General features: G+C 44.4%; 1 protein-coding gene across 2 annotated transcripts in view; it reads right to left on the minus strand.

The window, feature by feature from the left end:
- Nucleotides 1-13,161: 13,161 nt before the first annotated feature.
- HMCN1 (hemicentin 1) overlaps nt 13,162-27,762 on the minus strand; it is a 384,153-nt gene continuing 369,552 nt past the window's right edge. For both annotated transcript variants that reach the window (XM_040359793.1, XM_040359792.1), the window contains 4 exons: nt 24,351-24,479; nt 24,149-24,268; nt 22,762-22,885; nt 13,162-14,013 (listed from right to left, as the gene is read on the minus strand). In XM_040359793.1, coding sequence (XP_040215727.1) covers nt 13,647-14,013; nt 22,762-22,885; nt 24,149-24,268; nt 24,351-24,479 — 740 coding nt within the window. In that variant the 3' untranslated portion in view covers nt 13,162-13,646. The remainder of the gene's footprint in view (nt 14,014-22,761; nt 22,886-24,148; nt 24,269-24,350; nt 24,480-27,762) is intronic.

Consider the following 27,762-nt stretch of genomic DNA (forward strand, 5'->3'; position numbering starts at 1 on the left):
TTTTAAAAAATATAAAAATGAAGGAACACTAGTGTTGTTTAAATGTTACAAAGAATATAACAGGATATGCAAAAAGGATGCAAAAATTCAAAACGAACGACAGATTGCAAAAGATAGTAGGACAAACCCCAAAAAATTCTTTAAATATATTAATAGTAAAAAGGTGAAGTCTGAGCATGTAGGCCCCTTACAAAATAATCTAGAGTGGGTGACTGGGGACAAAGAGAAGGCAAATTTATTAAATGTTTTCTTCAGCTCTGTGTATACAATGGAGCATGGGGGAGCTCATGTCAAAAATGGGGGTGGGAGTGACACAGCCTCAAATCCACAATGGCTCAAAAGTGATATGGTCCAGAAATATTTAGACAGAATAAAGGTGGATAAAGCACCTGGACCTGATGGCATCCATCCACGGATCCTAGGTGAGTTGAGCTCTGTCATTTCAAAGCCACTGTATCTAATATTTAGGGACTCATTAAAGACAGGAATAGTACCACTGGATTGGCGCAGGGCCAATGTGGTGCCCATATTTAAAAAGGGAACAGAGGGGCAAATCCACAGAAGAGATACTCCGGCGTAAGCCGTCGTATCTCTGGTTCTAACTTTGGAACTGATCCTCAGAAGCAGTTTTCCTAAGTTAGGCAGAAGATCCGACATCTGTAAGGGACTTACACTGCCGGATCTTAGGATGCAGCACTGCATCCGCCACTGGGGGCATTTCGAGTCGAAATGCCTCTGTTAGTATGCAAATTAGCACTTAGGGCGATCCTCAAAGCTTTTGTGCCTAGTTTTTTCGCCGTAAGTGTTAGTTTGCCTGGTGTAAAACTAGGGCTGCTTTTACAAAGTGTAAAGTTAGTCACACCTTGTAAAGGCCCATTCAAGCGACGGCATTTGGTATGCATTCCCGAGGGAGAACTCCACGGCAATTTGTAAATTCCAAACCGGCATGGGTTCCCCCCCAGGAGCATACCAGGCCCTTAGGTCTGTTATGGGTTGTAAGGAGACCCCCCCTCCGCCGAAAAATTTACGTAGGGGGTCCCCCTACAATCCATACCAGACCCGTATCCAAAGCACGCTACCCGGCCAGCCAGGAAGGGAGTGGGGACGAGCGAGCGCCCCCCCCTCCTGAGCCGTGCCAGGCCGCATGCCCTCAACATGGGGGGGTTGGGTGCTCTGGGGCAGGGGGGCGCACTGCGGGCCCCCCCACCCCAGAGCACCCTGTCCCCATGTTGATGAGGACAGGACCTCTTCCCGACAACCCTTGCCATTGGTTGTCGGGGTCTGCGGGCGGAGGCTTATCGGAATCTGGGAGTCCCCTTTAATAAGGGGGCCCTCAGATACCGGCCCCCCACCCTAAGTGAATGGATATGGGGTACATCGTACCCCTATCCATTCACCTGTAGGCAAAAAGTAAAAGTTAATAAACACACAACACAAGTCTTTTTAAAATATTTTATTATTCTGCTCCGGACGCCCCCCTGTCTTCGTTATTAGCTCAATTACCAGGGGGGGCTTCTTCTTCCACTCTCCGGGGGTCTTCTCCGCTCTCCGGGGGGGGTTTCTGCTTCCGCTCTCCGGGGGGGGCTTCTCCGGACTCCGGGGGGCTTCTTCCATCTTCTCCCCTCTTCCGCTCTTGACTCGGCGAACCCCGGTTCTTCTGCAGCTCTCCGGTGCCTTCTTCTTCAGCGCTGGCTGCCTGCTATGTTTGTGTGTTAGCTCGATTTCAAACAGGCAGCCGGCGCGGTCTTCTGTGACGCCAGGGTCTTCTGGTCTTCTGTTCTTCCGATGTTGCCTCGTCGCCTGTTGTCGCTGTAATGATGGAAGCGCGCCTTGCATCCCATTTATATAGGCATCACCGTCCCATCATGCTCCGGTAGGTACCCACGTGGTGGGTGCCTACCCACGTGCACCCACCACGTGGGTACCTACCGGAGCATGATGGGACGGTGATGCCTATATAAATGTGATGCAAGGCGCGCTTCCATCATTACAGCGACAACAGGCGACGAGGCAACATCGGAAGAACAGAAGACCAGAAGACCCTGGCGTCACAGAAGACCGCGCCGGCTGCCTGTTTGAAATCGAGCTAACACACAAACATAGCAGGCAGCCAGCGCTGAAGAAGAAGGCACCGGAGAGCTGCAGAAGAACCGGGGTTCGCCGAGTCAAGAGCGGAAGAGGGGAGAAGATGGAAGAAGCCCCCCGGAGGCCGGAGAAGCCCCCCCCGGAGAGCGGAAGCAGAAACCCCCCCCGGAGAGCGGAGAAGACCCCCGGAGAGTGGAAGAAGAAGCCCCCCCTGGTAATTGAGCTAATAACGAAGACAGGGGGGGCGTCCGGAGCAGAATAATAAAATATTTTAAAAAGACTTGTGTTGTGTGTTTATTAACTTTTACTTTTTGCCTACAGGTGAATGGATAGGGGTACGATGTACCCCATATCCATTCACTTAGGGTGGGGGGCCGGTATCTGGGGGCCCCCTTATTAAAGGGGACTCCCAGATTCCGATAAGCCTCCGCCCGCAGACCCCGACAACCAATGGCAAGGGTTGTCGGGAAGAGGTCCTGTCCTCATCAACATGGGGACAGGGTGCTCTGGGGTGGGGGGGCCCGCAGTGCGCCCCCCTGCCCCAGAGCACCCAACCCCCCCATGTTGAGGGCATGCGGCCTGGCACGGCTCAGGAGGGGGGGGGGCGCTCGCTCGTCCCCACTCCCTTCCTGGCTGGCCGGGTAGCGTGCTTTGGATACGGGTCTGGTATGGATTGTAGGGGGACCCCCTACGTCAATTTTTCGGCGGAGGGGGGGTCTCCTTACAACCCATAACAGACCTAAGGGCCTGGTATGCTCCTGGGGGGGGAACCCATGCCGTTTTTTTCATTGAAAATTGGCATGGAGTTCTCCCTCAGGAATGCATGCCGAGCGACGCTGTCATTTTTTTTAAAAATTATTTGTTTTCCCGGCGCGTCTTTTTTTCACCTGTCGCAACTTTAGTGTCCCGTCGCAATCCACAAAGCCGCCCGGCGTCAATTACGTTCGCGCGATGCACGTCGGGAAAATGACGTCACATGCATGCGCAGTACGGCCGGCGCGGGAGCGCGCCTCATTTAAATTGTAAACGCCCCCCGGAGAGGAGGAACGCCTTACGACGGCGGCACTTAACTTACACGGCTTGAAATTTTTACGTAAGTGCTTTGAGGATCAGGCACTTAGGTAAAAACTTTAAGTCAGTGTAACTTAACTGCTGAAAGTTAAGTTACGCCGCCTGGCTGAGGATTTGGCCCAGAGTCTTTACCAAGTAACTATAGACCTGTTAGTTTAACTTCTATAGTTGGGAAGATACTGGAACGTTTAATAAAAGACCACATGGATGAGTTCTTGCTGGAAAAAAACTATTTAAGCAGCAGACAACATGGATTCATGAAAGACAGAAGTTGTCAGACAAACCTGATTTCCTTTTATGAAGAGGTAAGTAAAACCCTGGACAGAGGCGTGGCTGTGGACGTGATATATTTGGATTTTGCAAAAGCGTTCGATACAGTTCCGCACACACGGCTCATGTGTAAGGTAAGGTCTACAGGATTGGATATATCAGTTTGTAAATGGATAGAAAACTGGCTGAAAGACAGAATTCAGAGAGTCGTGGTTAATGATTCTTACTCTGAATGGTCCAAGGTTATCAGTGGTGTACCCCAAGGTTCAGTGCTGGGACCCTTACTTTTCAATATATTTATAAATGATATTGGGTCTGAGATCAAAAGTAACATTTCTGTCTTTGCAGATGACACCAAGCTATGCAGTGGAATAACGTCCTTGCAGGATGTCTCCAATTTACAAGCCGACCTCAATGCTCTGTCTAATTGGGCGACTAAGTGGTAGATGAGGTTTAATGTAGATAAATGTAAAGTTATGCACTTGGGGGCTAAGAATATGCATGCATCATACATACTAGGGGGAGTACAACTGGGGGGATCTGTAGTGGAGAAGGATCTGGGGGTTTTAGTTGATCATAAGCTCGATAATGGCATGCAATGCCAAGCTGCGGTTTCCAAAGCGAGCAAAGTCCTTTCTTGTATTAAGAGAGGTATGGACTCCAGAGACAGAGATATAATTTTGCCCCTGTACAAATCATTAGTAAGACCTCATCTGGAATATGCAGTTCAGTTTTGGGCACCAGTTCTCAAAAAGGACATCGGAGAACTGGAGAAAGTGCAGAGAAGGGCAACCAAACTGATAAGAGGCATGGAGGAGCTCAGCTATGAGGAAAGATTAGAGGAACTGAATTTATTCACTCTTGAGAAGAGGAGAATAAGGGGGGATATGATCAACATGTACAAATATATAAGAGGTCCATACAGTGAACTTGGTGTTGAGTTATTCACTTTACGGTCAACACTGAGGACAAGGGGGCACTCTTTACGTCTAGAGGAAAAGAGATTTCACCTCCAAATACGGAAAGGTTTTTTCACAGTAAGAGCTGTGAAAATGTGGAACAGACTCCCTCCAGAGGTGGTTCTGGCCAGCTCAGTAGATTGCTTTAAGAAAGGCCTGGATTCTTTCCTAAATGTACAGAATATAACTGAGTACTAAGATTTGTAGGTAAAGTTGATCCAGGGTAAATCCGATGGCCTCTCGGGGGATCAGGAAGGAATTTTTTCCCCTGCTGTAGCAAATTGGATCATGCTCTGCTGGGGTTTTTTGCCTTCCTCTGGATCAACTGTGGGTATGGAGTTGGGTGTATAGGATTTTACTGTGTTTTTTTATTTTTTGTGGTTGAACTGGATGGACTTGTGTCTTTTTTCAACCTGACTAACTATGTAACTATGTAACTAACTATCTAACTATGTACATGGAGGAGCGCTGGGGGATGTGTGCAGAGAATGGATCTGGGGGGATTTGTACATGGAGGAGAGTTGGGGGATGTGTGCAGAGAGGGGATCTGGGGGGATTTGTACATGTAGGAGAGCTGGGGGATGTGTGCAGAGAACGGATCTGGGGGGATTTGTACATGGAGGAGAGCTGGGGGATGTGTGCAGAGAGGGGATCTGGGGGGATTTGTACATGGAGGAGAGCTGGGGGGTATGTATGCAGAGAGGGGATCTGGAAGGATTTGTACATGGAGGAGAGCTGGGGTGGATTTGCACAGAAAGGAGACCTGGGGGATGTGTGCAGAGAGGGGATCTGGGGGGATTTGTACATGGAGTAGAGCTGGGGGATGTGTGCAGAGAGGGTATCTGGGGGGATTTGTACATGGAGGAGAGCTGGGGTGGATTTGCACAGAAAGGAGAGCTGGGGGATGTGTGCAGAGAGGGGATCTGGGGGATTTGTACATGGAGGAGAGCTGGGAGATGTGTGCAGAGAGGGTATCTGGGGGGATTTGTACATAGAGCAGAGCTGGGGGGTATGTGTGCAGAGAGGGAATCTGGAAGGATTTGTACATGGAGGAGAGCTGGGGTGGATTTGTACAGAAAGGAGAGCTGGGGGGTATGTGTGCAGAGAGGAGTGCACTGTAAAGTTGTGGGGGAATATGTGCTGAGAGAGGGAACAGTGAAAGGGGGGTAGCAGAGAGGAGAGCTGGGGGGGGTGTGTGCAGAGAGGGGATCTGGGGGGATTTGTACATGGAGGAGCGCTGGGGGATGTGTGCAGAGAATGGATCTGGGGGGATTTGTACATGGAGGAGAGCTGGGGGATGTGTGCAGAGAGGGGATCTGGGGGGATTTGTACATGTAGGAGAGCTGGGGTGGATTTGCACAGAAAGGAGACCTGGGGGATGTGTGCAGAGAGGGGATCTGGGGGGATTTGTACATGGAGTAGAGCTGGGGGATATGTGCAGAGAGGGTATCTGGGGGGATTTGTACATGGAGGAGAGCTGGGGGGTATGTGTGCAGAGAGGGGATCTGGAAGGATTTGTACTTGGAGGAGAGCTGGGGTGGATTTGTACAGAAAGGAGAGCTGGATGGTATATGTGCAGAGAGGGGATCTGGGGGGATTTGTACATGGAGGAGCGCTGGAGGGATGTGTGCAGAGAGGGGATCTGGGGGGGATTTGCACATGAGGGAGAGCTGGGGGAGATGTATGCAGAGAGGAGAACTGGGAAAGTGTGGAGGGGGTGGATTTGTGCAGAGAGGAAGAGGAGAACTGGGAAGGGGGAGCCCTGTGCAGAGGGGAGAGCTGCAGAAGGCAAGTTGTGCAAAGTGAGAGCTGTGAAGGGTGGGACAGGTTGTGCAGAGGCGAGAGCCATGGGGGAAGCTGGGGGTGCAGAAGTGAAACATGGGGGGTGGCGAAGGTGAGAGCTGTGGATTAGGGTGAGCTTTAGACTGAGGTGCAGAGATAATGTGGATGGGGTGCAGAGGCGAGTTGTGGACTGGGGGTGTAGAAGTGAGATGTTGATGGGGAGGGGAAAAGGTGAGATGTGGAAGAGGGGACACAGAAGTAGAATACTTGAGGGAAGGGGGGTTTTTGCTTGGGGAAGACCAGGGATGGGGGACAGTAAAGCATACAGAGTTCAGTGAGCAAGAGAATGTAATGCATGGCTGTATGTTAAATATTAAAGGCCTTGGGATGGCACTACTGCATGTTGTATTCTCTACAATGGGTTTTGCATTACATACTCCTGGGCCCTGCATTCTGTATGCTGATCTGCATATTACATACACTTTACCACTGCACGATGTGTGATACCCTCTGTTACATATTCCTGACCCCTGCACTCTGTACACAGGGCTATATGCTGCATATACCTGAGCACAAGGGATGTTTTGCATTGAATGTAAGTACTGTCCCTTAAGCTGATTTTTTTCTCCAGAGAGGCACAGATAGTCACAATGGTGACGATGAACAGCGACGATAATTCGTGGGGAGATGCAGTTTGCCTCCTACGTCCTGGGCACCAAATGACCTTGTCCTGGTATTGTTGCCTGCCATTGCTGCATCTGCTCTAGTGTGCCCTCTGGTGCCAATACTATCCTGCTGTCACCCTGGATCTTCTGTTTTCCTTACCTTTATGCATCTACTACTGGCTATGTTTTGACTGCACTTCCTTATTGTGTTACTGCTTTTGCATTTGCAAAGCACATGCTGGATTGTGTCTTGCATCAGGGTGTGATATGTAGCTTTAAAGTGGTTGTAAACCCTTGGAGAAAAAAAAACCCTGCAAGACAAAAGCATAGCATACTAGCTCGTTATGGATTACTTACCTTACTTCGAAGCCCTCACAGCGGTCCTCGTCCTTCCCCCCCAGCGGCGTCATCTCTTCCGGAGTGACTTCCGGGTATCTGTGATTGGCTGGAGCCGCGAGGACGTCATTCCGGCACATGCACATAGGAGCTGCCGGGAATGGCACGGTCACTGAAGCAATGGCACATACGTGCCATTGCTTCAGTTTGACATCAATGACATCGGCACATGCAGGGGACAGTTTGACTTCAATGACATCGGCACATGCAGGGGACAGTTTGACTTCAATGACATCGGCACATGCAGGGGACAGTTTGACTTCAATGACATCGGCACATGCAGGGGACAGGGGATGTCTCCTAAACCGTACAGGTTTAGGAGTTATCCTGAGTAGCTACGGTTAGGCCTTATTATAGGCTTACCTGTAGCCTAAAGTGGTTTGTAAGGGTTTACAAACATTTTAATGTGGTCTGCAGTGTTCCAGGACTTGAACTTGCTGTTTGGCAGAAAAGCTTGATTACAAGCTTAACTAAAAACTCAGGTAGACAAAACAATTCAGGTAAATGGATTTAAACTGTTCAGCTCCAATGTTATTATCATAGTTGAGTAAACACGATACTTATTCCTGGATCTTTACAACAGGCAAACATTTGTGAAATACATTGAGCTTCTTCACCAGACTTTTATCTCTCAAATGTCTTTAATAATTTACTGGGAATGACTATTTCTAAGTTTACCAGAAAAAAAAAATTAAATTTCTCCCACCAGCATTAGGTTACAATTAGGTTACAATGTGGACAAGACAAGTGCAATAGGTGTTGCCTTTGGCAAAACACACCTAAAATGAGTAATGTTTCATTTCTAGAAAAAACTATTTATTTTAGGAGATGAAAGGATGACATATGAAGTGAAAGTCCCAATAAGTGCTAAGATATGGGTGTGTATTTTTTTGGTCAGTCGGCTTAGATAGGATGATTTCATCAGGCCATCATTCACTAGTGATGACTGAATTTGCTTTTTTAGTGTGATACTAGGAACACATTGAGAAATTTTACACTGGTAGGAAATATTTAGTGCCATGATACATTTGTGATGCCAGAACATAGGTGTTGCCTAGATGGGTGTTTTAGGATCAGCATGTACCAAATGAGTGATGAAATCCAACCTCTACTTCTTGCTGCAAACTTCCCCTTAGTCATTACTCCAGCAGATGTATATCGTAAGTGAATAAATATGTATTTAGTAATTGGTATTTTATAATATATACCGTACATAGATATAGATAGATAGATAGATAGATAGATAGATAGATAGATAGATAGATAGATAGATAGATAGATAGATAGATAGATATAGATCTATAGATCTATATATATATAGATCTATATATAGAAATCTATATAGATATACATATATCTATCTATCTATCTATCTATCTATCTATCTATCTATCTATCTATCTATCTATCTATCTATATATATGTATGTATTTTTTAATAAATATTATTTGACAATATAAATGTATAAAGTGTACCTAACATATAAATGTAATATATAAATGTATAAAGTGTACCTAAACCCAAAACATATTTTAGTTTTTTACTTTAGATCTTTAGAATCTTTGTGTATTTCTACTTTTTAAAAAGTACAAATGTATACATTGAGATAACACCACCTTTATATTTGTTACATGTTTCCATTAACATAGCATAACTAATTGCAGGTCATCTGTTTAAAGGAGTTGTAAATGAAAAAAATGTTTTCACCTTAATGCATTAAGGTGAAAAAACATCTGGTGTTGGCGCCCCCCTCCGAGCCCCCGTTTTACTGTGTGTAGCCCCCATCTGACTTTCATTCTCGAAAGTCCGACGGACCTTAGATAGAGAACCTTTTCTCTTTCTTTCCGACGGACTCACGGTGGACTTTTGCACGGTCAAAAGTCTGATTGTGTGTATGAGGCATAAGGAACCTCTAAGAAAGTAAAAAAAAAACACAGACTTATGGGGCCAATCACCAGGTGAAGATAAAAGAAAAAAAGAAAAGAAACCAAAACTAAAGCGGTCACCACATTTAAAAATGGTAAGCTGCAATATATAAAACTTTTGCTTTTGGGTTTAGATATACTTTAAGTTCTAAAGTGCTGAAACTATTTCACTTCTTTTTCCAAGGATGTACCCAGTCTTTACTGGACTTTCTTTTTCCTCCAGAACTGTGCAGAATGCCATCGTGTTCCTGTTTGGTCAAACAGCTACAAAAATGTTCCATTATGCAAGTCTCAAAAGGCTTTTGTTTTATTTTTATTTTTTGCTGACTCACTTCACAAGCAGATTTTCTTCCAAACAGAAGGTAAGAGAACTTTTGTCATTTTTGTCCCATCTAAAGCCCTGTACACACGATCGGACAAACCGATCGTGTGTGGGCCCCATTGGTTTGTTTTCCATCGGTGAAAAAAATTTTAACATGTTTTACATTTTTCCTATAGATAAAAAAACGATAGAAAAAATTATCGTCTGTGTGGAAGTCCATCGGTCAAAAATCCATGCATGCTCAGAATCAAACTTAATTTTACTCAGCACGTCGTAGTATTTTTACGCCCCCGCGTTTGGACACGGTCGGATTTTTGACCAAGGGTGTGTAGGCAAGACTGATGAAAGTCCACTTCATCAGATATCCGACGAAAAAATCCATTGGATTCGATTCCATCAGATATCCGATCGTGTGTACAGGGCATAAGGCTTTAAAGTGTATGTAATTAATTTTCCTCTCTGTAGTAAAGTCTTTCTTTGCTGACCTTGATGTTTTATCTGTTTTGGTAACAGCATAGCATATTATCGTGTTCCAGAGTGGTTGAAGCATTTATAATAATGTTGTCTATTCTAAAGTGAAATGTTTAACTTAATTCCAAATTATATCGGTCAAACCACGTGATGTCCCCAGTGCTCATTTAACCTAACCTACCTTGTTATCAGTTAGGATTATACATCCGCTGGTGAAAGAATGATCAAATGCTACTCAGAAGTTGGATCCTTGCCTGTTAGAACAGCCTGGAATTCAGGCACAGTAAGGTGTATTGAACAAAGCTGCTGATGTGTTTAGACACCTCTGAATACTGTACTAAATAGGCCTATACACTATACAATCTGATTGTACAATCTCCTTTGGATCTACCATCAACTAGGTAGTGCTAGAGCCTGCACAATTTGATAGAGTTAGGTAAATCCCCATATTACTTAGTTTTGGTAAAACTAAAGAATATTGTACAATCTGATTGTATAGTTTATGGGCAGCTTAACCGCTTCAATACAAGGCATTTTTACCCCCTTCCTGCTCAGACCAATTTTTAGTTTTCAGCATTTTGAATGACAATTGCGCGGTCATGCAACACTGTACCCAAATTAAATCATTATGTTTTTTTTCCCCACAAATAGAGCTTTCGTTTGGTGGTATTTGATCACCTCTGCTGTTTTTATTTTTTGCGCTATAAACAAAAGAAGAGCGACAATTTTGAAAAAAAAACACAATATTTTTTACTTTTTGACTTAATAAATATCCCAATTTCTAAAATAAAAATAAATGTTTCCTCAGTTTAGACCGATACGTATTCTTCTACATATTTTTGGTAAAAAAAATCGCAACAAGCGTTTATTGATTGGTTTGCGCAAAAGTTATAGCGTCTACAAAATAAGGGATAGATTTATGCCATTTTTTTAATTGTGACCGTGGCATTGCGACGGACATATCGGACACTTTTGACACATTTTTGGGACCATTCACATTTATAGTGCTATAAAATGCACTGATTACTATGTAAATGTGACTGGCAGGGAAGGGGTTAACACTAGGGGGCGATCAAGGGGTTAATATGTTCCCTAGGGAGTGATTCTAACTATAGGAGGAGGGGACTCACAAGGGGAGGAGACCGATGTGTACTGGGAACACACATCGGTCTCCTCTCCTCTGACTGGACATGGATCTGTGTGTTTACATGATCTTGCCATGATTGCAGGCAATCGTGGGGGCCCGGCGGACATCGCGGCCACTGGCCACGCGCACCGGGTCGTGATCAATGCGTCAGGGGCACGCACGTCTCTAGCCACCCAGGAAGCTCAGGATGTCATATGACGTCTACCCGGAGGGAGGGAGGGTTCGCTCTGACGTCATTTTACAATGACTCGGTAGGGAAGGTGTTAAGAACCTCTGTTTTTAGTTGTACAACATATGTAGCAATGCTATCTTATTGTTGTTCTGCTTTGTTCTTTATCTCTTAAACTTACCCTATCCAGTGTTTTTTTCTATTTCATTTCTTATCTTCTTCTCTTATATCCCTTCCATAACTTATTTTTTAACTATGGACCATTTTTGGATTATTGATTCTGAGCTTAATCATCCCTAATTCTGCCTTTCTGAGGTCTCCTTCCTCATCCTACCAGGATATACTCTTCTTATGACCTCTATATCCCTGTGTTTTTTCAAGTGTTCTACCTTGGCATTTATCATCAGGTATTTGGCATGACAGACCCTGTCTTCTGGGAAAATCACTGGGTAAAGTTTTCAGCAACGTTTTGTAACACAACTGGAGGTCACATTATGGAATGAATTTCAAAAACATACAGAATATGAACCACACGATAGTGTCATGAGTTCAGTACATGATGCAATCGGTGTCATCAAAGTGCATTTTGTTACTGCTGCTTCGATGACCAGATGTGCTCATGACACCCAATGACTCCCCCTGTTCGTGTAATGTATTGAGTCAGCGCAGAGACTTCTGGTTTCCTGGTCTTGTTGGCTTTTGCTGCTTAATTGCCCAATCTATGTGGAAGCAAATCATCATTCAACGTTTTCTGTCATGTCTTGCTCCACTTAAATAATAAAAGTAATATTTTTTTCAGGACCCCACCAATACCTGTGGTTACAAGTCTGTGCTAATGGATTAAAACCAAACAGTGTATATGTAATTTTTTTTCATATATTTGCATTTTATTCTTTGATGTAAAATTTAGAAAGCCAGTGATATTTTTAACTCTTAATGTAATTCTTCAGATACTATTCAGAATTTAAAAGCTAGGCAAAATTTTAGCAGACTTAAACTCATGAGCAAATCATATTTTATAGTTGTGAGACATTCTCTCATCCTAATGGGTCAGGCCATAATTAGTTTCTGTCTGATAAATCCGTCTTCTACCAAGTGCATCTGTTTGAGGAAGCAGACACATTTTGTTTGACCTGTCAAATCTTTATCCATTACATAATATACAGAGCTGACTGAAATAATTTCTTAATGGCAAAGAAATTGGCAGGTTTTGTTTAATCAAGTAAATGTTTTATTGAAAAAGACACAAGTGTGTTTTTAGAGCATTTTTGTCATATAGGTAAAGAAGACACTGAACAAAGAAATAGACCGAAAATTACCAGCATCGCACTCTTAATGCAATAATCCCCCCCCCCCCTTTCTCCTAGGCTAGATATGTGGTTTGCTAGTAATAGTGGCTGCCACCGTTAACATAGGCTTCACCCCATCATACAGCACACATGAACAAGCCAGAGGCATGTGTTATGTACACTATATGGCGCACCTATGTGGTGTGAATGGGCCCTGAGAGATTACACAACTTTTACACTGACTAAACATAAAAATTCCTACCACAGATAATATCACAGGTGGCATCTGACATTGTGGGAAGCTACTAGGCACTCTCACAAAATAGTAACAAGCTTATTTTGCTGTAGTGCTACTCAGCAATATTTGAAGGTCTTTAAATGAGCCTTACTTCTTCTATTATGGATAGTGACCATTTCATGTGGTCTGGCAAGGAAAAAGAGATTGTACTCTAATGCCCCGTACACACGATTGTAATTTCCGATGGAAAAAGTCAGACGGACTTTTTACATCGATATATTCCGACCGTGTGTATGCCCCATCTAACTTTTTTCATCGTAAATTTCCAAGGAATTCCATCAGAGTTTAGATAGAGAACATGTTCTCTTTTACTCCGATGGAAGTCCGTCGGAATTCCGATGTGATTTTGGCTGGTCAAAAGTCCGACCATGTGTACGGGGCATAAGACACAGCTCATGAAGGGACACACTTTGGCCTTTATACCTTGGGTGCTAAAAAACCTTGTTCTGGTACTGCATTGAATACTTCTTACACTATTAGCCCCTGGAAATCCCATTCTACTTGCTGGTGACATACAACCTCTGACAAAGTGGGAAGCTATTGTTACATTTTTGCTTGTTCTCCATTATAACTGAAAAGAGAAGGTGTAACTTTTGTTCATATTTTTTAAATCAAATTTAGAGCAAAGAGTAGTTTATTAGAACCAGATTAGTGACTGCTGGATTCCTGTTGGTTGCTATGGGCTACAACACCTTGTCTTATTAATACTTCCATGTGATTGATACAGTGCAAACATTTACAATTTACAGTCATTGCATTTCATTTCTCAGAATTGTTTCCTACAACTGTAAAATACCTTAATAAGGATAGGGAGACACAGAAATATAAACAATAAAAGTAGTCTGATATTCAATGGTGCGATCTGTGCTGTATGATAAGGCCCTCACTTTCATTCTGTAGGTTTCTGGTTCTTTAAGTGGTCTGTTGGTAAATACTACGCCCTTCATGTTTTCTTCTCTTATAGAAAATGGCACTGTAGAATCTTCATCGGTGATCAGAAAAGTTGTTCTTGGATGTAATATGCCATCTTGTGTATAGGCAACCAAGCGAATTAAGTCCTGGTTAGCAGCGATACCAAATGGAAGTGAAACCAGCTTGTATTGCAAGGCATATGGGCTAAGCGCACACTCCAGATCATTCGGTGCGCAATTTTTCAAACAATACCTGGTGGTGTTAAAAATATTAAATATTATTAGTGATAATGTTAAATAAAATAAGATTTGTTTCACTTAAGTCGGGTACACACTACAATTTCCCCCCCCCCCCCAAAAAACCTTTCTGCTACAGTCGGAGACACTGTACTAACCGTGCAATGTTAATCCAGCGATCCCCTGCCAGAACACTCCAATCAGTGCTCTCTGCTATTGGCTAAGAGCGCTGATCGGGAGATAGTCGGTTTCTGGTTTTCCAGCATGCACGCAGACACACAGGCAGAATGTCGGCCGGCATTTCTTGCAGCGGCAATTGTCTCCCGACATTCTGCTCGTGTGTACGGGGCTTGACATTTTTCGAATGCTAAATCTACAAATATATAAAATTACAGCTTGCAGGATGGTTTACAGTATTGGTGTATAGCTCTCTGACATCCAAGACCATATTTGAAGCTGAACTATAAGCAAACATCTACATGGGAAGATGAAATACATATATATGAACTATAAGCAAACATCTACATGGGAAGATGAAATACATATATATCTGTATTTCTGTCCATCTAGTTCTGAAATGTACACAGCCCCATTATACAGCACTACCAGGCATTACTATTGTATGTAAATAAAGCAGAGGGGATTCCCTTTATTTATTTATCCTAGATAAGGTTTTGGTATAGATGTTAATGGGGGAAAAAACTGCATGGTTGTAGGTGTTGCCCCTAAAAATACATGCCATATCTTATCCACAATGAGAGTCTGGTATGTATATTTATCACTCTTTGCTACTAGCAGCCTATGTTGGACCTTTGCGTACTAATGGTCAAAGCACCCCTACATTTCTACTCCTTTCACATATATGATCGATGGAAATACCCCCTAATAAAGCTCCCTTTTATATGGATGGTTAGTCCCTGTCAAATAAAAAGTATACAAAAAATTGCGCCAAGTGTAAGAAGTAAGTAGCTGCTAAACACCACAATCTGACAAAAATTGAAGACAAACAATAAAAAATAAGTGTAGTGCTTATGAAAGTGAGATTAAGGAATTAACCTTTCAAAAAACACAAAATATAATACAAGTGTAGTAAACACAATGGGCCAAATCCTCAAAAAGCTGTGCAAATTTAGTTTTACCTAACTTATGTCATTTAAGTTACGGCGCCCTAAGTTGGTGTCGTAAGTGCCGTATCCACAGCGCATTTGCGCACAAAATTGCGCTTACCTAACTTAAATTCCGAGGCGTAAGGCGGGGTTTTTGCTAGTGGGAAGGAAGTGGGCGTGCTTCATTGTAATGAGCCGTGACCCCATGCAAATGAAGGGCCGGCTGTACTGTGCATGCGCGCAAGAATCTGCTTCTCACTGGGCATGTGCAGAACTGAGCTCATCGCAATCAGTGAGATAGGTAAAAGGCCAAGCGTACTTAGTTTGAGGATCGCCCTGTGTGTAAATAGCCCCAGTCAAACACACTTCCCTTGCAAAAGTATTTCCCTGTGTTCCCTTCCTTGAGCAAGTTGCTTCTGTTCAGAACGTTTGTCATTGTTTGTTGGTGAGTTGTGTTTGTGAGAAAAGTTGTTGCGGAGTTGTAGAGTATATTTGGTGTTTGTTTTTGATAAGTGTTTTTGTTTTTTGCCTTTGTTTTTTTTTGTTTCCCTTTTTTGCCAGTTTGTTTTTTAATTTATAGTAGCTGTCTGCTTGTGTTTTTATTTTATTTTTGCAGTGAGTTTGTTTGTTTGTTTGTTTGTTTGTTTGTTTGTTGTGTGTGTATTGTTGCTTTTTTTTGGGGGTGAGTTTCTTGTTGCTGGGTGGTGTCTGTGATGGCCCCCAAGCGCAGGAAGCTGAATTTTACCCTGGGAGAGAAGCAAATTCTTGCTCAGGGCATCATCAAATATGGGCATTTTCTCCATGGCCCTGAGAGCCAGAACACCACCCCGGCCTGGAGGAAGGAGATCCTTAAAAAGATCACCGATCGGATCAATGCGGCGGGGGGGGGAGACCAGGACCATCGCTGGCATACAAAAAAAAAATGAATGATTTGAAGAGCATGGCCCGGAACAAGCTGGCAACGCTGCATGCTCATAGGAGGGGCACTGGAGGAGGGGGACCCTGCCCAGTCAGGCTGACTGAGGAGGAATGGGCAGTGGCCCAGTGTTTCCACCCACAGCAGGTGGTGGGCCTGCCTGGCTTTGACTCTGATGCTCCTGTGAGGACAGGTAAGTTTTTGGTTTTTCTATCTGTTGATTAGCATGTGTGGGTGGGGGAAGGGAAGATGTGCCAAGTCTGTGGATCCACCAACCTGTGATTGTTTTGTGTCCTCCACAGATGGCCAGGAGATTGCAGCCCCATCAGCCCAGGAGGTTGCTGGGTCATCAGCCCAGGAGGTTGCTGGGTCATCAGGGCAGGAGGTGGCAGCCCCATCAGGGCAGGAGGTGGCAGCCCCATCAGGACAGGAGGTGGCAGCCCCATCAAGGCAGGAGGTGGCAGCCCCATCAGGGCAGGAGGTGGCAGCCCCATCAGGGCAGGAGGTTGCTGGCCCATCAGGGCAGGCTGCTGCACCACCCCCAAGACAGGCTGATGTGGAGTCCCAAGAAGGGCAGGATTCCCCATGGGAGGGGAGTGTCCACACCTCCCCTCATGAGGAGGTTCAGTGGGAGGAGGATGAGGGGGAGGAGGATGACCATTTTATGATTGGCCGGGAAATCATGTTGGGCCAAGATAGGACCTTTGAGTCTTCCCCTGAGGCTACCCCAGAGGCTGGCACCAGTCAGGCCACCATCAGGGGTGGTCCTCCCACTCCTCCCCCAACATGCAGCAAACCCCATGGGTCACTCTCTCCCCTCCTCCCAGACCACAAGCCTCAGGGGCAAGCAGGAGGCCGACCCAGGAGACCAGGGGGGGGGGTTTGAGCATCTGCCGGTCAGTCTGCAGAGGGACAATGCCCGGCAGACCCGCAGTCTGGGTGAGATGAAAAAAACTTTGAACAAGATGGAGCACAGCCTGGATGTAATGAGGGAGTCACTGGGTGAAGTGGCCACCAACTCAGTGGGGGTCATCACATGTTTGTGGGACCTGAAGAACGCCACAACAGGCGTGGGCCAGGAGGTGACTGCCCTCACCCAGGCTGTGCAGGACAATACCCGGGCTGTGGAGGACAATACCCGGGCTGGCCAGGCTAATACGGCTGCCATCACTGGCTGTCTGACAAGGATAGCCGTGGCCTTGGAGGGCAGGCCAGCAGGAGGACAGACACAAGGGGAAGCTCCTTCTTCCCCTGCTCACCCACCCCCCCATGAAGATCCTCCTTCCCCTGCTCACACCTCCCCCCATGAAGATCCTCCCTCCCCTGCTCACACCTCCCCCCATGAAGATACTCCTTCCCCTGCTAACACCCCCCCCCCCCCCCGTGAAGATCCTCCAGTTGGCCGTGGCCGTGGCCGTGCCCATGCCCGTGGGCAGCCCAGAAGGAGCACTCGGCAACGTCATTAAGTTGCAGGGGTACTTTTTTTTTTTTTTTTTATGATTTTGTTTATTATACTGTACTTATGATTTGGTTTATGTGTGTGAATGATGTGTGAATGTGGGGGGTGGCATTCCTTATGAAATTAGGGTGTCACCCTCAGTTTTGGTGGAGTAGGGATCCCCAGGACCAGGGAGAAGTCATCCCAGGTTCCTGAATGGTGTATGAATGCACAGTGACATAATTGGAGCCGTGGCGTGGCGTTACTGCTCCCAAGTACCAAAGGGGGGGTACTTGGATCTAATCCAATTCGATGTGCATGTGATGTGTCTGTGCTAGGGACCACAGTGGTGTGCATTCATGCATTCTCATTGTGAGATAATTAATGTGCGTTTTCTGTGAAAAAATACATTCTCATTGTGATATAATTAATAAGCATTTACTGATCAAAGATACATTCTCTTTGTGACATTATTCATGTGCATTTACTGTGCAAACATACATTTTCATTGTGACATGATTTCTGTGCGTTTTTGGTGAATCCAAAAAATGTCATTGTGACATGATTTATGTGCATTTACTGTGAAAAGATGCCTTCTGCAAGGCGTCTCCTGGCTGCTGTGCCCTCAGCAGACCGGGTAGAGTGGGTTAGGGGGGATTGCCTGGGTGGGGGGTCAGGTCAGCACATAAGTCAATATGCAGTCCCCTTCTCATGGCAAAGTTGTGGAGTATACAACATTCCCCAATTATTTGGCACACAAAGTCTGGGGAATACAACAATGTACCCCCAGTCTTGTCCAGGCATCTGAAGCGGGACTTCAGAAGCCCAAATGTCCGTTCCACAACTGCCCGGGTGCGAATGTGCGCCTGGTTGTAGCATTGCTCTCCTGGGGTTTGGGGGTTCCTGAAGGGGGTCATCAGGTGGGGTCCCAGGGCATATCCAGAGTCACCTGGAAGGGAAAAGACAGGAGGATGTTAGTCATGCATGTGCCCCTTGTGATGTCTGCATCATGGGGGGGGACATACCTGACACCAATGTCACTCACCAATCAGCCAGCTGTCTCCATACACGTTCATCTCCAAATCTCAGGAGATGTTGGTCTGCCGGAAAATAAAACTGTCATGGCACGAACCAGGAAATTTAGCACAAACGTGCCAGATGAGGCCATGGGCATCTACAATCGCCTGCACATTTATAGAATGCCAGCCTTTTCGATTCCAGAACAGGTGCTCAGTGTCATGGGGGGGCTGTAGTGCCACATGTGTACAGTCTATCGCCCCGATGGTCCGTGGGAACCCATCAATTTCATAAAAGTCAGTCATGGTTTGCAGACGCTGGTCCTCCTGGGTGGGCTTTTGGAACTGATTGGCCATGCGCCGCAGTATTGCAGGGACCACTTGATGGACACACCTGCTCATAGAGGACTGGACCATCCCAGACAGACCTCCAGATGCGCGCTGGAAAGACTCAGTGGCCAGAAAATGTAATGTTGCCATTACTTTTTGGAGAGGTGGCAGGGCATGGGATCGTTGGGTTGGGGTGGTGAGATCATCCTTCAGGATTTCTGTGAGCTCCAGGATGGCTTCCCTGTTAAATCTGTAGTTGCCATACACCTCTGAAGCAGGCATGGCAAACAGATCTCGCCGTGGGCGGTAAACCCTCTCCTGTGCCCTCCTCCTCTGTGTCCTCCTCCTTCTTTGTGCCTGTAAAGTGGCGAGTGCCGTTACAACCATTGATGGCCCGGGCATTTTGGCAGTCAGATTGTTGTCCTGCAGAGATGTGTTGTCAGCTCTACCTCTATTCAGTTGCTTGAGCAGACCCTTACACGACATGTGTAAAATTAGGTCTGCTTTTATAAAGTGTAAATTTGCGCAGGGAAACTAACAGGTGCGCACAGGGCGTAATCTACGGCGCACACACTTAATTTTGTGGATCGCCCTATCTCCCTCATTTGCATCTTTGCCTATCAAAAACAGCGGCGTGACTAGCGTAATTTGCGCCTGGGGATGCGCAGGTGTAATTATTTTAGGTAGGACGTAAAACCCGGATTTTAAGGCGTAACTCGTTATGAGGATCGGGCACAAAGATACGCGCCGTGTAAATTTAGAAAACTCTGGTTAAGTCGGCGCATCTGCTTTGAGGATTTGGCCCCATGTGCTCATAGACCCTTCTAAGCAGTGTATACACACCAAATTAGAAAGGGATAAATTAAAGTGTAAATCCACATACAACGTAAACTCTGCAAGAAAATGTGAATATTACAGAGGAATGCTGTGCATACAAATGTCAAATAAATACATATGAACTTATGTAAATCAAAAATAGCTGCCTTAAGCTGCTAAAATTAATGAGATAGGCAATCTTCATGGACTCAAGTGGTCAAAACTGGTGAGTAAAACAGTTCATCCCATAAGGAACCAAATGTAGATAGTCTTGTCCACACTGTACACTGTGCTCATATGCGATCTCTGAAGATATGGTGTGCTATAGAAGACGTCACCCAGCAGTGCCTTCACCAGTGGGTAGGGGGAGAAATTAATACTCTAAGGCCTCGTACACACGACCGAGGAACTCGTCGTAAATGAAACATTGTTTTCCTCGACGAGTTCCTTGTTAGGCTTGTCGAGAAACTTGACAAGCTTTCTTTGCATAAACACTGTCAAGACCAAATCTCCTCATTCTCAAACGCGGTGACGTAAAACACATACAACGGCAGGGTAAGTTCGATTCCACTGGCACAACCCTTGGGGATGCTTTTGCTACTCTCATGTTACTGCGTGTTAAGTAAAAGTTTGGCAAGAGACGATTTGCACTGTTCAGACTGTTACAGCGTGACAAATGTGCTATCTCCATTACAAACGCTACTTTTACCGAAGGTGCGCTCCCGTCTCATACTTTATTCAGACCATGCGCGGGTTTCTTAGCATACACACGATCGTGTTTCTCATCGTAAACCAGCCCGACGAGGAACACGACAAGGAAATTGAGACTTCCGTCGAGGAAAAAGAGAACTTGTTCTCTTTTTTTCTCGTTGAGTTCCTCGACAGTTTTCTCGATGAAAAACATACACACGGCCGTTTTCCTCGGCAAAAAAGCTCTGCCATCATGTTTCTTGATGGATTCTGTCGAGGAAAACGGTTGTGTGTACGAGGCCTCACCCTTAGAAGTGGACCCAGCTCACCTTACGGTGGTGGATCATCAGCATTTTAGTCACACCAAGGATGGATCCGCAGGACACCTCCTTCCTCCACTGTAGAAGCCGGTAGATGTAACAAAGCAACTCCTGCTGCATCAAACTCGAGTGTATGGCCACCAGGGTATGTCAAGCTAGGATTCCACCAAGACTTGAAAAGCATATGTCAAATGCCTTCTTTACATTGGTGATTTACGCTGTGCCAGATATCTGGGCTCTTTTAACCACTTCAGGCACTGTGTTGCTTTAACTGACAATTGCGCAGTCATGCAATGCTGTACCCAAAACAAAATTTGTGCCCTTTTTCCCCCCACAAATAGAGCTTTCTTTTGATGGTATTTGATCACCTTTGCGGTTTTTATGTTTTGCTCTATAAACAAACAAAAAAAGAGCTACAATTTAAAAAAAATATATATATATATATTTTACATTTTGCTATAATAAGTATCCCCAAAAACATTTTTAAAAAACAAATTTCTTCATCAGTTTAGGACAATATGCATTCTTCTACACATTTGTGGTAAAAAAAAAAAATCGCAATAAGCGTATATTGATTGGCTTGCACAAAAGTTATAGCGTCTACAAACTATGGGAGAGATTTATGGCATTTTTATCATTTTTTTTAATAGTAATGCCGGTGATCTTACGATTTTTGGTGGTATTGCGACATTGCGGTGGACAGATCGGACACGTTTGATACATTTTTGAGACCATTGACACTTAAAAAGGGATCAGTGCTATAAATATGCACTGATTACTGTATAAATGTCACTGGCAGGGAAGGGGTTAACACTAGGGGCGATCAAGGGGTTAAGTGTGTGTTCCCTCACTGTGTCCTAACTGTGTGGGGATGGGACTAACTAGGAGAGATGACAGATTTTCTACTTTGTAGAAACACACAATCTGTCTCCTCTCCTCTGACAGCACAGGGATTTGAGTGTTTACACAAAAAATCCCCATGCTAGTGCTCGTGTCTGCATTTGCACACCCATCAGCCACGTGCATCAGATTCCCCTCTAGTGAATAATTTTCTTTGATCGTAATAAGAGATTACATTGGAAACCCAAACACACAGTATAAGGAAGGCCATACAGGACTACATCACCTCTTTCACATCCTGCCAGCAATACAATGTTTTTCTAATTTAAGAAGGCAACTTGGTAACTGGCATAGTCAAATTTGGGACAGTACTGGAAGGTAAAAATTGAACTGGACAGCAGGTGATTTCCTGTAAGCCATTTTGGGTGTGATCCCTCTGAGGCCTGATTAGTGTTACACTATTTTCTAAGCATTTTATTTGAGAGAGTTACTGTCTATACCAGCGGTCCCCCAGTGTGGGGGTGGTTGGTGACAGGATATTCACAGAGTCGTTCTTTAACCTCCCCCCCTCATTACACCACAACCCCCTTTTTACAGCAAAGCCCCCCTTCACAGTGCCCCCTGCAGTCATGCCCCCCTGATTTCTCTCCAGTCACAGTGCCCCTTTTCCCACTCTGCCTCCCCTGCACAGCCCTACCTTTGGCAGGACAGAGGGTGGATTCAGCTTGTGTGTCCTCTTCCGCCATCCTGCCCCACTGACAAGGGGGCGGGAGGAGCTGAAGATTTAGATTAAGGACAGGAGCAGTCCATTTATCATATTAACAAATGGATAAGAAGACTCCCACTCTCTGTGCAGATCTCCAGCTCCTCACACCCCCTTCTCTGCTGATAGAATAACAGCGCTGGTGGGGCAGGAGAGATGGATGGTAGGAGACAAAGGCATGACTGCACAGCAGGAGATGAACGGTGACTGCGGTTTGTGATAGCCCTCTCTGGACCATGGTTGCCTTTCACCTCCTGCTGCTGTGGAACCCGGTCATCAACAGGCCACAGATTATTACTTGTCCAGGGGTTGGGGACCCCTGGTCTATACTGTATAATGGAATCACAGGTGAATGAATTAGAAAGAAGAAGAATTAATTATTTATTTATAGCAATTATATACAGTAGGTTGATGTACAGTATATCACACAAGATAAATTCCCACTCAGTAAATGAAAGAAATTAGCATGAGCAATATGGTTAATTTGGCACTGTTATCATCATGATAAAAAATTCAACAGATAACTTACCCAGAAGAGTCGCGCACATAATTAGGAGGACAAGGGGTATCTATGCATTGGTGGCTTCCTCTCATGTTGAAACACATCTGATTTACCCCACAATGAATGTTATGAACAAGGCATTCATCTATATCTATTGACAGAAAGACTTAATTTAACTGATGATTAGATTGTTAAACACTGTAATAGATAACATGTTCTGATTCCTATTACACTAACTACTGTATTTATTGGCTATAACACTCACTTTTTTACCCTAAAAATAGAGGACAAACTGTGCCTGCAGGGGGCTGTGTAAAGTTTTTTTCCTGAAACTTTAAACCCTGTACACACACGATCGGATATCTGATGGAATCTAATCCAAAGTATTTTTTTGTCAGATATCCGATGAAGTTGACTTTCATCAGTCTTGCCTACACACCATCGGTCATCATGTATGGGCAAAACGTTGTTTTTTCTCTTCTAAAAAAGTTTGGTTTACACTTGTTAAAATAAAAAATAATGTGTTATATATAATTGGATTTCTTACATGTTTGTTTTCTGTAAAGCCTCGTACACACGACCGAGTTTCTCGGCAAAAACCAGCAAGAAACTTGCTGGGAGATATTTTTGTCGAGGAAACTGTTGAGAAACTCGACGAGCCAAAAAGAGAGCAAGTTCTCTATTTCCTCGACGGGAATGGAGAAACTTGCCTTGTCGAGTTCCTCGACAGCCTAACAAGGAACTCGACGAGGAAAACGATGTGTTTCGCCCGTCGAGTTCCTCTGTCGTGTGTACGAGGCTTTATAGTTTGATCTGGCTAATAAATTCTGGTCTCAGATAACCCCCGAAGAAGCCCATGTTTGGGCAAAATATATTGGGTAATACCACCTCAATCTGACCAGCCATCTACCTCTATTTGGGACCTCCAGCAACACTAAACAAACTTTCATGGTTAATGTATCATATGTGTTTTTAAGATTTTTTTGTATGTCATGTGATGTTAAATCTCTCATGATTCTCTTTTTAATTTATATATATTTTTTTTTTACCAATTATAAAGCTTTAAATATTTTGCTGCTTATTGATTTTCTAACAAAAGCAGTAGGCTTGAAAAACTCTAAACCTTCACTAAGCACTGTTGTTGTAAACAAGTGCCCATTATCACTCATTTGGAACCTCTCTTACAATGCAGTTAAGGTTTGAATCACTAGGTCTCCTAGTGAAAGTAGCAGCAACTTTTTCTAGAAATGCAGCAACTTTCATGAAGTTGCCTAAATAAGCACTCGTTATCTGCTGTCTGTTAGACAATATAAATATTGGTACAGCTTTTAGATTAAGCAACTTTAAATGTTCTGGTCATATATGGTTTCCATTAAAATCAGTTAAAGTTCAGAAAAACTCAAAAAAGTAGTACCTTGGCATGTCTTTTCATTGGCCATGAGCTGGTAACCAGTAGGACATAAGCACTGATAACTTCCAAGAACATTTCTGCATTCATGTTGACACACATCTTGCTTTTCACATTCATTTACGTCTGTATAATAATACAGATTGATAAAGTTAAACTTTTAAGATAATAATAGACAAAATGTAATAACATTGACAAGTTCACACACCTTTGCATGGCTTTCCAGGGCCTTCAGACTTGAATCCACGAGGACAAACACACAGATATCTTCCCTGTGTGTTTTCACATATTTGATTGCTTTTACAACGATGTGAAGAATCCCTGCACTCATCAATATCTAAAATAATTACAAAACATGTAGGTATTTAGAATATAAATATAAAGCTTATCAGTGTTGATGTTGAGGTATATTACTGATTAATAAAAAAATAACACATTCATGATCAATCCAGTAAAAATATGAAAAAAAACTATGCCCCCCCCCACCTGACCTTGACTTGGTTTTAAAACATCCCCCCGTGTTGAGGGCAAGCGGGCTGGTATGGTTCAGGAGGGTGGTGGGGCATCACATACCTAAGGCATCACAGGCCTTAGAGTAGCGGGTCAGACTCACAGCCGGACGGGAGAAACACTCCGGGCAGACATTCAAACCCACTGCTGTTCTACCCGACCTGCAGAGAGTGGCTTCCGACATTATGAACACCTTGTCGGCCGCTAGCTCGTATCTCAAGACAGACATACAAGCAGTAGCTTCCCACCTCTCAAATGTGGAGCAAACCACGCAACTTCACTCGGCAGCCATAAGGCAAATTCACACAATGGTACTGAGATTAAGCTATTCCAGGACCTTTCCCAAATTACTTTTCTGGATCTACTAAGATCCTATAACATCCAATACCGCTGGACGTTCCCATTTTGCTTGTCTGCCTCTGCTAGAGGCCGCAATGCTCTTTTGCACTCACTGGAAGACCTACAAGTCTTCTGCGAACAGCTCGATCTACCCCTGACGGATCTTATGGACTGGTGTGCCTTCCATTTCCTAACAGAGCCTTGGAGCCCGGTATCACACAATCCTTCTCCAACAACGCAAAGACAACGCTCCAGACGATGTAGACCAGATCCTTCCTCACCCGGTATCCATGTATCTCATCGAGACATGAACCAGCATGGCCCTGGACCCTCAGCAACCCCATAGGGATCGACTGGAGGCCTGAGGTCCTTTCAGAATCCATGTGACTTCCTGCTTGTAAGTGCATACATGCTAATTTTTTGTTGTTTCAACCCAGTTCCCTTCACTTTTGATTGACCAGACAGAGTTATACTGAACCCGATTCAGGTTTTATTCACCCTTCTCTATAAAGCAAGTTTTCAGTGACTTATCATGATTACTGCAGAGACAACCAGGGGTTAATATGCTGTTACTGGTACCTATTCCTGTAATGTGGCTTGAAAACCCCTGCGGACTATCATTACCCTACAACGAGAACTGTTCACCGCCCCAGTAGCCCGGTATGCTCCTTGACCTTCATTGACTCACACTGGATTTTCAGATGGTTGCCAGATGCTCCCAGTTGGGGAATTTACCATGTCAATACCAGAAGCTACACCCTTTTTGATGTCGCTTTTTTCTTGTTTTTTTCTCCTCTTGCAAACTCCTGTATGATATATGTTTATATATCTATGCCCCACGGATCGCCAATGTTAACCACTTGGGATCCGCCTGCCGTCAATTGACGGCTACAGTGCGGATCCCAATTTCCAAACTGCCGTCAATTGACGGCCGCCCCTTAGGGCGGTCCCCGCGCGCGCTCCAGAGCCCGCTGCGTGGAAAATCTGTGTTGGCCGTGTCCCTCGGACACAGCCAATTACAGATCGCCGCGAACGGCCAATCAGAGTGGCCGTTCGCGAGGCGATCTGTGCGGCCAATGAGAGAGGATCTCATATGTAAACATATGAGATCATCTCTCATTGCCGTTTTACACAGAGACAGCGGTGCTGTCTCTGGAGAGGAGACGGATCTGTGTCTCTTGTACATAGGGACACAGATCGGTCACCTCCCCCAGTCACCCCCCCTCCCCCACAGTTAGAACACTAAGCAGGGATACATTTAACCCCTTCCTCACCCCCTAGTGTTAACCCCTTCAATGCCAGTCACATTTATACTGTAATTAGTGCATATTTATAGCACTGATCGCAGTATAAATGTGAATGGCGCCAAAAATGTGTCCGATGTGTCCGCCATAACGTCGCAGTCCCATTAAAAATCGCAGATCGCCGCCATTTCTATTAAAAAAAAATAATTAAAAAAAAATAATTCTGTCCCCTATTTTGTAAGCGCTATAACTTTTGCGCAAACCAGTCGCTTATTGCGATTTTTTTTTTTTTTTTTACCAAAAATATGTAGAAGAATACGTATCGGCCTAAACTGAGAAAAAAAAATGTTTTTTTTTTTTTTAAATTGGGATATTTATTATAGCAAGAAGTAAAAAATATTGTATTTTTTTCAAAATTGTCTCACTTTTTTGTTTATAGCGCAAAAAATAAAAACCGCACAGGCGATCAAATACCACCAAAAGAAAGCTCTACTTGTGGGGAAAAAAGGACGTCAATTTTGTTTGGGAGCCACGTCGCACGACCGCGCAATTGTTAGTTATAGCGATGCAGTGCCGAAAGCTGAAACTTCACCTGGGCAGGAGGGGGGTATATGTGCCCAGTAAGCAAGTGGTTAATATATATACTTTTAGCCCTCCCAAGGTTTCAAAAAGCCCTCTTTTGGAGCCCGTTGATGATCCCTGTCTGATAACAGCTATACCTGGACATGGCGGTGCCCATTCACTGATAAATTATGATTCCATAACTGGCTAGATTGTCTTTAACCCTGGTTACTAAGGTTGGCATCTGTGATTCATGGGGACTCTATATGTTACATTTTACATAATAGACATGCTCTTAGATATGAGCAACATGAGAATAAGAGGGGGCAGAATTATTATATTCTGTCTAGTCTTTGGGGTACTAGCCTCAGTATATAAAAAATACTCAAACGTCAACGTTATACCTCCCTCGGGAGCCCTGATTGCAATGGCCCCACCAATGTGGACACCAAGATATCCTACTGTGGACATTCTGTACTGTTTCCAACAGTATCTTGACATCCCACTGTTTTATTGCATTTTCCTTTGGTCTAAATAAAGGGTTACTAATAGGTCATTAAGACCAAGTTAACCTTTAACAATGTTCTGTACCATAAGGTTTCTGTTTAGAATTGTATGGTACTTACGAAATAGTAGAACTCCCCTTTTTTATTATTGTTAGATTGTTTTACAGAATTCTAGCTTACCCTTCCTTTCTCTCACTGTTCCTCATTAAGCTACTGTTTCCTAGATCCTCCATATTGCAGCAGTATGTGATTCCTGACATTACCACCATCCCCCTACAGCAGTTCTACAAGTCATTGTGCTGACCATCCAGCTTACTGTCTCTTAGATCGACTAGTATTTCTATCCCCACCTCTGGTATTTCCTTATTTCGACAACTTGGTAAACCTAAAAGTTTACTTTTTCTCCCTAGTGCTGTTTGGGTCTCTTCCCTTTCTACTTCCCCCTCTTCTACCTACTAGT

Source organism: Rana temporaria, chromosome 7, assembly GCF_905171775.1.
Source record: "Rana temporaria chromosome 7, aRanTem1.1, whole genome shotgun sequence".
NCBI lineage: Eukaryota > Metazoa > Chordata > Amphibia > Anura > Ranidae > Rana > Rana temporaria.